The 12,377-nt window shown below is 40.9% G+C and overlaps 1 protein-coding gene across 1 annotated transcript in view; it reads right to left on the reverse strand.

Moving 5' to 3' along the window:
• The window catches only part of LOC115401453 (regulator of G-protein signaling 6-like), a 100,328-nt gene that overhangs the window by 30,421 nt on the left and 57,530 nt on the right, over window positions 1-12,377 (reverse strand). Inside the window, exons 2-11 of the mRNA XM_030109645.1 lie at window positions 9,541-9,637; window positions 6,643-6,693; window positions 5,985-6,091; window positions 3,740-3,791; window positions 2,922-2,986; window positions 2,603-2,679; window positions 1,397-1,478; window positions 1,147-1,221; window positions 534-635; window positions 110-171 (exon numbers count right to left, since the gene is read on the reverse strand). Of these exons, the coding sequence (XP_029965505.1) occupies window positions 110-171; window positions 534-635; window positions 1,147-1,221; window positions 1,397-1,478; window positions 2,603-2,679; window positions 2,922-2,986; window positions 3,740-3,791; window positions 5,985-6,091; window positions 6,643-6,693; window positions 9,541-9,637 (770 nt within the window). The remainder of the gene's footprint in view (window positions 1-109; window positions 172-533; window positions 636-1,146; window positions 1,222-1,396; window positions 1,479-2,602; window positions 2,680-2,921; window positions 2,987-3,739; window positions 3,792-5,984; window positions 6,092-6,642; window positions 6,694-9,540; window positions 9,638-12,377) is intronic.

The raw sequence follows: 12,377 nt of genomic DNA on the forward strand, positions 1-12,377 counted from the left end.
CGGCCTGTTTATGAGAAAGCGCTGCAGCCACCTTCAAAGTGTTAAACTGCAGAGATAAAGATTAGAGATGCTCTTCAGAGCGTGCGGGATTTCTAAATGTGAATTGTACCTTTCAGCAACTTTGGACATCTTCATACAGTGGCGGTCTAGCTGGGCGTTCAGGAACAGGATCTGATGGAGAAAAAGACAGGAATCAGTGTTTGGAACAGAACGGTAAAAAAAAAAAAAAGCTGCATGGATGCTTTCAATTTCATACATAGCATGATTCATTTGTGTGGCTCTGCTTCAGAAGGCCGAAGAAAATAGGTAAAATACGGCACTATGTTCTCACATTGAAGAGATATTGCTAAATTTTCCTTCCAAATCCAACATGATAGGACCCTGAAAATGAGCAGTACCAGCTCCCCGTCTCCTCTGCGATGCTACTAAATCAATTGGTTCTGCAGCAAAACAGCAGATCCAGAAAGGAATACGAAGATCTCTCATGTATTTCTCCCCTCTTCACAGCGTACGTGGTGTGGCCTCAGATTTACCTCCTTCTCCACGTCTTCCTTGGTGCCTTTCCTGCAGTGGTGTGAGGGGGTGTGTATGGGACTCTGAGATTGCGTTCCCTCCTCTGCCACACCGTACACCGACTGTTGAACATGATCAGAGAGGAGAAGTGGGACGAGAAACAGAGGCGCAGGATGTGTGCTGATTATTTCCTTGCCGTGTGCGAGATAAGGCGTGGAAACTGTTGCATTGTCTTGAACATTGAAGGGAAATGTTCACAGGTTTTTCCAATGTTCTGGAGTTCTGTAGTGAAAACTTCTTTTGTATTTTTCCCCCTTAATACAGGAACACAACATTCCTCTATTGTGACATTTGGTGCCAGTGTTGAATCACTCTGTCATCCATGTTCAAACCTCGCTGTCAAATGTTTCCTCTGCGGCTCTTCAGGGGTCAGACGGGGTAAACGGTGTGCACTGACTGATCCAAAACACTGCACCGCTAATCATTAAAAATAACAACTGTGGATCCGTGTGAATGCAGGAATGTACTGCATGTGTAATGCTTTTATAAAACTACTTTTAATGGGTAACTTATCTGAATATGGAACAAAATAACCTCCTTCATATATATTTTTTTCCTTTTTTTGAATTTTACCTTCTTAACTTTGTGAGGATTCTTCATGCGTCTGCATTTTCTGATGTCCATCTCTGTGGTGTTGACACACCCAGGCTGCAGAAAGAACGCAAGAAAATACGACTGAAAACGACGCTGGTGATTTTTTTTAAGGTGGAGTTCAGGGTGTTTTAAAAAGTGTGTCCAGACAGAAAATTCAGAAAGAAAATAGGAGGGAAAGTGGATTGAGGGTGATGATAGCGGCGGTAATCTAGCGTAGACAGCAGCTTACCACTGGTCTGTGAACGTCCCAGAAGGCTCTCTCCTGACTGTCAAGGATCTTCCTCTCAGTTTTATCTTTTTTCCTGTCGATCCTGCAGATGAGATCAGTGGCTGTGAAAACGTGCATATTTTCCCGCATCAGCGTCACATGCAACATTTGGAGAATAGGAAGAACAAAGAACCTATTTTTATTCTAAAATGAGGCTTTCTGTCTCCATTTGTGCAAAATCCATGAGAGTTTGTTTTATTTTATGCATGATTTTATGATTCATCGGTTGATAGATTGTCAATGAAGAGGACTATAGATGCAGTGAGGAAGATAAATGCAGGCTGACGTGAGCGAGGACACATGAGAGGAGAAAGAACCGGAAGAAATTGAAAAATCCTCATGTGAAAATGCCGAAAGAAAAAGATTATCGTTTCCTTTAAGCGATATTCAAAGAAAAATAAAAGAAAAAGGTTCAAAAGAAAACAAATATGCAGGATATACTCGTCCAGTGTTGTGCTGCTTTTTCTTGTGCGGATCTATAATGGCAGGAAGGTGTTTACACATGCAGCATTGGAATAATCATTTAATATTTATGAGTCCAGATGTCTTTGTGCATACTGAATGCTTGAAGTTTTGCTTTTCCAGTTATTCATCTATTTTTGCTTTTTACTTCTGTAGATCTTAACTGCAGGTTTTTAAGTATTATTTTCTTGGCAAGGCGATGACTCATCTCTGTAGTTGTTCTTGGTTTGTGAGCACAAAAATAAAAAGGATTCAGAGTAGAAAATTAAAAAAAATCATTTTGTAAATATACATTATGTGTTACACCCAAGCTGTAAAATTGAATTAAATAAATGAAAAAGTAGATAAAAAACATAAAGAAACAATATGCATCCCTGTCTTCCTTTGTGCAGAGTTAGCAGCAGTTCGCACTTTACAACTTTGGCATTTTTTATTGATCACAATTGGATCTGTTAACCTCTGCAGTTTAAATATCAGCTGCTTTGATGGTTTCTCTGTACAGCTCTAACTCATCCTCATAAAGGTTCAAACAAACAAGTAAAGAGTGAACTGTAAAGAGGAGGAAAGTTCAGATTGTTGAAACATTTCCAAGTAAAATGAAATGTCAATACTTTGTTTCTAATAATATTGGCTCATATGACATTCTTGCTTCAAAAATGTTCTGTGGTTTATCTGCTACACTGGTTTGGAATGGCGCGCACTTACTTGACCTGGGCCTCGGCCTGCATGTAGATGAACTCCCACTTTCTGGCAAAGGCTCTTTGCAGTCGAGCAAGGTTCTCCTGTTAGAGCGAAGACAGACACGATAACAAACTGTATGTTCAAAATACAAAAATTACTTATCAGGTCATTTCGTGGTTCTAGAGGACACTTTGAGAACCAGTTTCAATGTCACGTCAACACCGACAGTGGATTCCTGTCTGACCTTCCTATATCTCTTTTTTATATCCTTGTTTTTCTGCCCCAAGCTCCACACAGAAAATCAATACCTGCAGGAGATATCTGGGAATGGTTGGGCACTCACCGCCTCATAATCTGCCAGCTCCAGCCTGGTCTTGTTCTGCATGGTCCGTTTGCACAGGTAGATAGCTGAAAGAAGAGAGGCGAGAGGATCGAAGGGAGGAATTTATCAGTGCAAACCTTCCTCTCGCTCCATCCACCCATCTGTGCGTCTCTCGTCCCCCGAGCTCATGCCTCACCTCTCCTCACCTCTCCTCACCTCCCACTCTACAGAGCAAAATCAGTTCTGGGCTGCCTCTCCGTCTATCTGTTGCTGTGGGATTATGAGGCAGAGTGTAAAGAGGCAATAAACTCCCAGGCTCCAAACTCCAGCCATGAGTGTCTCTCTGTGTAAAGATGAAGGCAGGAAGTGGAACAGTGCTTTCCTAATCCTGTCAGCTGGTCCTCCCTACGACACACTTGCTGGGGTCAATATGTAGCCTTGAGGGAGGTTTTTCTAATTGCATTCAAGTATAATCTATGTTTACATGGCCCGGTTGGAATTCATTCTGACCAGTAGGTCAAGATATCAAAACTAGACTCAAAGCACAACAGTAATTTCTCTTTGTACCAGCTCTCATTGGTGTTCACGCTGTCCACTATTCACCTGTAGGACTAAAGTTGCATACACATGTTTAACTGAATTTATTTGCAATATCGAATGAGAAATCCTGATAGAAATTATCACAGCAGGCTGATGTGATTCCAATCGCACCACAAAATAGCTGTGATCTTTTAAATACAATGAAAGACTTTCTCCTCACTGACAAGCAAGGCCTCAAATGACTAAAATAAAAGGGGAGAAAAATGCAAAATGTCAAGGTATTCCCAGAAGCCTCTCACCATAGTCTGTGTTCTCAGGTTCCCAACAGTTGGATGGCCAGAAATATGGTGCCTTAAGGGGGCAAACAAAGCAGAAATGTGAGAGTCAGAAATAATGCTGCATCACTTCTGATTATCTTCTGAACCTCAAAGGCCGTGATCTATGAGTCAAAACTATTAGGTGAGAGTGAAGTGATGGCGGTGACCTTTGAGAGACAGTGGTTCGCCTGGGAGACACAGCAGTGTGCACAGCGCTGCTTCGCTCTGCCATCACAGAAATACTTTTTCATTATCGGGACCGAACAGATCCGAACAGCTGACTCCCAACAACTTCCCCCCCTCAGTAAGAGGCACCCCGGGGTGCTGTAGGGGCGTGAAAGCACTGCGGCGGCACGATGAACGGGGAGGTGATGAAAGCTGGGAAACAAACAACAGCAGCGTGGAACAACAGGCAGAGAACAGACGCTGACAGGACTGTTGTCTGGCAAAGCTCACAGTTTCATAACATCTGTGAGGAGTCATATCAACACGGTGGTAATTGTTGAATTTGCTTGTCTGTGTTTTCCTTTGAGTTTCTCTTAATTTGCCACCAAAATGAAATGCTAATGAGCGGCCCCTCCTCCTCCTCCTCCTCCTCCTCCTCCTCCTCCTCCTCCTCCTCCTGTCTCTTGTCTCCCACTTCACTATGAAGGAGGAGAACCAAGGTCAAAGCACAGCAATGTGCGCGGCCGTCTGGTTTAATTAAACTGCTCCTCCAGCTCTGATGGAGGTCCCACCCTCCAGCCAGGCCACCCATAGAAAGGCGAGCGATGCCATACGGAGATCACTCTAATCTGGTCACGAGCTGCTTCACCGTTCCCCAGTGAGGACTTTGAAAAACATCATATCCTTTTTTTTTTTTTTTTAATTAGTGAATTCAAGATAAAACAGTCCAGCTTAATCTGTCACTTTAATGTCTTATCTGAGAACAGTGAAGGAGGCGGGATAAAAATGTCAGCATGCTTTTGCTTTTTTGTTCTGTCTCAATGAGACGAAAGGCCTATTCATACTCCCAAACTAATACTAATTGTCTTCCGAGCGTATTACTCCACCGCCACTCCCCATGTGTCTAGTTTTTGGTAGCCGGCTCAGACCGCGGCCTGCTCCGGCTGGTCCCTTGATGAATATTTTAACAGATCACCATTCATTTTTAATAGGGTCACAGAATCCCAGCATAGTTCTGAGGAAGCAGTAGACAGTGGACAGAGCCTTTTGTCATTTAGAACAAGGCTGCTGCATTGTAATGACATTAAGGAGCAAGTAAGCTTCAACAAATGATTGAAATATTATCATTAATTTAACTAAACACATCCCTGGTCAGCTTCACCTTTCTAGACTTGAAGAACCAATGATAAGACATATGTGTCAGATGTTGTAAGGTACCAAAGGTGCAGAGCATTAGTACTGATCCATCACATCAGGACCATTGCTGTTTCTCACTCCACTGACTGATTCTCAGTAAACTAAAATATGTGTGAATGGGATATGGCACTATGTTTTAAATTTAAGCAAATAATTACAATCCCTCTGGGTGAATGTAGGTAACCCACTGAAATTAGACCCTCCATTTGCTTATTCATTAGGTAAGAAGTTCTGAATTTTCATTCTGATCACGTCAGCTTGTGGTAGTTTCCCCAAATCCAGAACCTCATAAAGCCTCTACGTATTGCTTTCACCAAAATAGGCACAGTGATAGCACTATTAGCAGTCCTTTCACCACAAGCAAGTACAGTATAACTAAGATGATGCTCTCAAAACTAATCATACTTTATTGATCCCCTTTGCTTTCATTATTGGACCCACATCAGCCGAGGGAATTCAACTTGCAAATTCCCAATACTAAATTTATTTCTTTAGCCTCTTGGCCACCACTGCCCCAAATATCTCATCATTCATTATTTTTTACTTTGTACTCACATGGCTAACATGGCACAAGCAGATGTATTTCAAGCATTTCAGCAATGAACTATTGGGAGATGTGAAATCCAGCGGCGTAGAAATCAGAGGCTTTCTCACCCACATTAGAATTCAGCTCAGCATCATTTTTCATCACACGCCATATGAGTTAATTTCTGGAGCACCCCTCGAGGTCAACAAAGCCTACCTTAAAGCAAACTTTCAGGGCTGCACAACATATTTCAGCCTTGTGATTCGTAGAAGTGAATGTCTTCATCGCCCCTTTAACCTCGCCTGCGTCTTCATCGCAGTAATGTTCCCGCTCGCTCACCTGAAAGCGGTAGAAAGTGCCGTCGTCTTTGAGGGAGAGGACGTGATCCGAGATCGGGAAAAAGTACCCCTGAGCCGCAATGAGGCTCCCGATGTGCATGGCCTCCACTTTAAAAACAACAGAGCAAAGAAAAGACATCACAGCAGGTTTCTCGGATCCCCGTGTTTCATCTTCAGTCTCACTTATGCGAACAGACGGAATTAACTCGGTTGGAACAAAGTTACAACAATCAAATTAAAAAAACAGATTTTCTTTTTAGTGAAATAAGATATCAAGATATCAAGATGAATCCAACTGTATGAAAAAAAAAAAACATTTTGTATTTGAAGACTGAAGAAAAAACTACAAATGCATGTAGTTGCATTTGCGTGGTCTCCTGATCTAAATTTAAATCCGGACACAAGATGTAGCCTATGGTTAAGATATACAGGGATGAGTCAAAGACTGATTCACTGCTCAGGCCGTGGGCTATTGCAACAACAGCGAACATGGCTCCCCGACCACAATGTTTTAAATTAAATCTACTGGAATCTGTAGGGAAAATGAAACTGAGTAAGGTTGCAGGCAATAACTGTTCTGCATGCAAAGCAGGATTCAGTGTCACTGGATTTAAAGTCAGGCGGCACAGAAAGGCCTGGTAATGTGCATGAACCTTTACCTGGATCCTCAATGGACAAATTCTTCATCAACCACTGGACTATATCAGTACCTGAATCAAACATTCAAAGAGAGACACATGACAGTTATTGAAAAGGAGGGCTGTAAAAATGATAATAACAAAAATCCATGGGCAAAAGCAGGACACACCCTGGAATAGCAGCCAGTCAAAGACAAAAGTAACACAGAAAAACAGACACACACACTCACATCTGCCCATACAGGCAGTTTGACAGCCACCAATTAACCTTGAGCACATGATTCTGGAAAGTAGAGATGCGGGTGAGCATCCACGTATGCACAGGGAGCACATGCAGACAGCCCTAAACACAACACTGATGATCCTATATTGATCTTACTTTTTCACTCAAGGTTACTCATTGAAGAGATAGAAATTTTGTTTTCTAATAAGGCAATCAAGTCCTGGGCTCGAACAGGGGCTGTCCCATTGTGAGGTGAAATGCTAATCACTGTACAGCCCTGTACAGGCTGAATAGGGCAGGATATTAACAGAAGAGATGTCCTGATTCAAATAAGAGACAATAAAACATAACAGAAATGTTCGTTCCACTTTAATTTTAGAGCCTAATACTGTAAAACGTCTCCAAACATCCAAAAAGTCAAATTTATTGCTCTGGAGCTGCAGCGTCTCTGTCAGTGCTTCCTTTTTTGCTTTCCAGAGCAAAGTGGTGTTTAATTTCAAATCATTCATTAGTTTCCTGCCTTCAGCGGTAAGCTGCAAACATTTAAGTTTCTGTTAGCCCCATCCGTCTCGCCGCTGTAGTAATTGTGTTTATTGATATGCTCTGCCTGTGGCATTTAGAGGTAATGTATCTTCCCCAAAAGCAAAAAAAAAAAAAAAATCTGCGAGGGAATAAAGGAAGGATGTTTAATAGTTCTCTTTGTTCATTTGTTTGAGGTGTGTCACAGCCTCCCACTCAGGCTACAGCCTGTAAAAGCATTTCTAGTGATCAGTCAACGCGATTACAGCCGCTAGGTAAGGAGGCTCGCGTTCATCGGTCCCCGTCAACTTCAGATGGTGTTTTCTTTCAAAGTTTTTATCTGAAAAGTTTATTCAGAAATGCTACAGTTCAAGCTCCATGGAAGCAGTCGGGGGTTGATTGCTTGGCTTAAGGGCACCTTGACAGTAGGAGGACAGCATTACTCATTCTGTTACCACACTCACACTCTCTATTCCAAACATTTAATCATATGTTGTCCTCCTACTTTCCCTCCAGCCACCCGGCGATTCTCCAGTGAACAACTGCAGAAGGGAGAGCAGCAGCCTCGTCAGAGGCCGAATGAAATGAAGCCACATCACATCTGCTGATTTGGGGCATAAGGGTGTGACTCAGCTGGATAGCACACCGTAAATAGATTCACAGGCAGTTTCTAAGTCATCTCAAAGCAGTAGATGTACCAATGAGGTTCAATGTATGGTTCTAGATATGGATTGGATTGCATTGTGAAAACAAAGCCGGGAGTCATTAAATACATTCAAATTATGACAGGAAATAAATAAAGAAACTATTATGGGTCCAAGTGAGAGGAAAAAAGAAAAAAAAAAGTACAGAGAAATATGATATTGTCAGGTGTGCTGTGGAAAATTATCCGATTTCACCTTAAAGATCAAAAAACATTTGAAAATCAATTGATTTTTGTCTGCAAGATGATATTGTCAAGCATCTGTGTTGTCTTGTGACCGCAGATTAATCATGTAAAGGCTGAATTATGCTTTCCGCACCGCCATGACACTCTAAAAAGGTAAATAACACACATTAGCTTAATGCTAACTACTATGGGAAAACCAATTGACATGCTAATAGTTACCACAAAAGTCACGGAACTTGCTGGAACCAATTAAACTGAGCAACATTTCACTTAATAAATACAAAGCACACATGCTATTTATTTAAAAAATAACAGTGATATTGTTTCCTAATTCAGAAGAATACAAAAAATAGTCATAAACTCTGAAAAGACAAAATACAAATAGGAAATAAGTACAGAAGCCCGAGAGGTTCAAAACGCAATCGAAAATTGCATCCAAGGCTTAACTACAAGGTGCCACCTCGAGGGACGTGGCTGCTGGAGCAACGGCAGCACAACAGGTAAACTAAATAAAATACTCCTGTGAGTGATGCACAGAGGGGAGCAACAGAGCTTCAACAACTTATTGGACATTGGCCGCCATTTGGGCTGGAAATGACTTTTCGTCCTTTTTCCTGACACCACAAGAGACTGTGACAGGAGACTGTAAGGTAATTCGGAAGAAAATACATAACTGCATTAAATGTGAAATTAACACTGTTTTTATTACTATTTTGTTCGCCTCCATGAACATACAAAAAACAAGCAACTTTATTGAGAAAAGCCACAAAGGCTAATGAGACTCAGAATGAGTGAGTAGAAATATAAAAGATCGGAAATACCTTGATTAATTTTAAGACACTTTGATAGGAATTATGCTATATTGTTAATACAGTCTACATAGTTTTATTTTATTTTTTTTACATTTTTGGTTGGTGGTGTGTGCCTTGTGATTTTTTTTTCCAGTAAAAAAAACATACCTTGGCTCAAAAAACTTTGAAAAACCCAGAACATATCATCTCACTCATGACAAGTAAATAGATGGAATTTTCATAAAATGTCAAATAAAAACACTTAAGACAAACTACATTGGGACCAAGTAAGTGAAATGTCATATTTTATCCCTCCAGAAGCACAGGCATCTGATTGTTTCAGGATTGTCATGCCATTGTCTTTGTCACTCACCTTTGCTCAGCCAGCACTTGCAGTCCATCACCGATACACTTCTACAGTCACTACTTGAACAGTGAAGGGTCCTTCACTGTCACACTTTGACATCTCAGAGTCTTCCTCTCTCCCGATCTCTTACCTGTGACAACACTGGGGATTTTGGTCATGAAGCTCTTGACAGTTCTGATGGGTACGCCCTCAGTCTCATCCTGGATACGAGTGACAATGTCTTCAATCTGTAGAGGAACACAGACAGGAAAAAGGGTAAATAATAAAAATGTACTTTCCAAAAAAGTTAAATTGAATACCAACTGTTTGACACATTTCAACAGTTCAATCGATTTGATATGGATGACGTATCATCGCGGCTTCATCTGGTAGCCTCTGCATCTATGAGTTGTTGCTTCCAGAAGTCCTGCTTTCTTTAAATAATATTTGAAGACTGCTTTAACTCATGCGGCGATGTTCTTTAGAGAGACTGCAGGATGAGCTCGGTTTCATTCAGCTCAGGATTTCATCTTCACAAGTGAAAAGAGCCTGTGGGAATACAAATGTGTTTCGTTTTCATGGGTGACCAAGCAGAAAGTGTGAAAATAATAAATATCTCCCGAAAAGTTTTACATTTAGTGGCATTGAAAGAAGAAGAAAGAACAATCACTCACAATGAGTTTTAAAGAGACCCTTGCTCACACATCAAGTCACACATTCACAATCATACCTACAGCCAAATAACAACCAATTAACCTCAAATATAATGTATGTTTTGTTTTTTTATTATGCAAGGATTATGTGAATTTTCCATCTTGTTTTACCATAAATACCTGCATATAGAAATAAGGGCAATCCACTGGAATGGGGCTTGATGAATTGCATCAAATAAGAGGTTATAATTCATGAACAGTTATAAAACAGATACTTAACATTTAGCAGCACAAAAATCAAATGTTGAAGCAGAGTCCAACATAAGTCTCTGATATCAGAAGGAGTTGAGCCAAGCTGCTGCTTACTGTCACAACATCACAGATTTCAGGCGAAACTCACTGTCCACATTGAACTGAAGTAATCAGATCAAAATTAGGCTCACTCTGGTTGATTGCGAGGTTGACACCCCTTCTCTGCACAGATGCTTTTTTTGTTTGCGTCACGGAGTGGGAAGTGAGAAGTCCGTCGCTCTGGAGACAGCTAACAAACTACCACACGACTCAGCTGCTATATATAAACTCTGAATCCGATCCTGGTAGAGGAGAGAGTGAGACAGAGAGAGAACGCTGCATGTGCTTTCTACACCTGGACGTTAAAGTTAGCACAGAAGTGGATAAAAAAAAAAAAAAAACAAAAAAAAAAACAAGTATGAAATTGTGTGTATCCTCAGTCATGCACGCAAAACACATCTCATCCTGAAAAACATGTTTCACTGCATTAACTGTTTTGGCTTTATGGGCATATTTTTATTATCTAAATGTATTTTTAGCAGTTTATTCAAGCTGCCATACATTTTCTTCTTTGATGAAAACAACATCACTATGCTACATCCAGGAAATACACGAGGCAAAGTGGGAAAACTGCAAAATGATGGAGGAAACTGGTTTATTGGCTCATGACCTTAGAAAGTGTTTGCCCTTTCACACGAGGACTGGAATATCTCAGAAACATCATACGTGGATGTGTGTTAGGAGAGGTACGTGTGACCTCTGCTGGATGACAGGACATAGAAGACGGATGGATGGAGATGCTTCGATAAATTCCTGGAAAGATTTTTAACCATCTCCTCTGGGGTCTTTGTTTCAAAAGACTGAGGCTTCCAAATCTACCACGTTGACTCTCATTGCTTGTTTTTGAATGCAGAGTATCTGTCAACCATTTTTGAAGAGATCCATAAATACTTGGGTTTCGAACTGTATCAAGAAGAAGGGAGAACTCTGATGAGATCATTGTGACCCAACTGGAAATAAAACATGTCGGCCAGCAGCTATGTAGGGTCCTGGAGCTACTAGATCACAGAGTAGCATGATGTATTCCAATGTGCATTAAAAAATACGTAAATGATTAAAAACACAAAAGAATGTACGTCTAAAAACTGCACAGTGATTATATCACTAGAGTCCAAAACTTACTTGGATGGTAACATGATTTATCAGAAGAAATAATAAAAAAAAAGAAGGTGAAGGTTAATTTGTTTAATTAATAAACAAATAGCACTGATTTAATCATCTTAGTAAACGATAGAAGCTGAAAGTGAATAAGTATACTCCCTAATCAAAAGACTATTCCGCAGAGTCTTCTCTCAGTGAAAGCAGACCCTTTAGCCAAGCATTACTCCAAACCACCACAGCATATTTCTTCAGGCAGAGATAAAAAGGGGAAAAAAGGCTCAGAAGTACAACTTTCTTTCAGTTTTAGACTACTGTCGTTCTGCTCATACTTCTCTGGCTGTGGGACTGCTGTCGCCTTCCCCACATGGTCGAAACATACAGGTCCTGGATGTCTGCCAAAAGCGGGTCCAGCTCCAGGCTGCACGTCTAAATCAATACGATAATATGATTCCAACAAGGCCTTGATGCCGGGTGGAGACTGCTCGAATGACTTTAATGGCTTCCGCTGTCATGAACGATCTGCTCCTGCTCCACTAATCAAAGCAAGTATTCAAAACAACTTTTTATGGCTGCTTAGAAAAGCTGACAGCCGAATAACTTCAGGAAACACCACACCTCAAAGCACTGTTTCATCAAACCGACTGACATCCAATCCATGCCTACTGCTTTTGAATAAGTCATATATCGACTCAAGCTAATCCAAATAGCAAAAAACCGCGTTTCTCTCTAAGCACTAAAAGGCTTTGCCACACCATGACGAACATTTAAAGCTCCAATAAGTGACCTGACAGGATCGTACAAGCACAATATTCAAAGTGTAAATCTGAAGGCCAGAAGTGTTTCAGAGGGATGAAAAGTCCTGGAAAAACCAACTTTTCTGTCT

Source organism: Salarias fasciatus, chromosome 15 (genome assembly GCF_902148845.1).
Source record: "Salarias fasciatus chromosome 15, fSalaFa1.1, whole genome shotgun sequence".
NCBI classification, from domain to species: Eukaryota; Metazoa; Chordata; class Actinopteri; order Blenniiformes; family Blenniidae; genus Salarias; species Salarias fasciatus.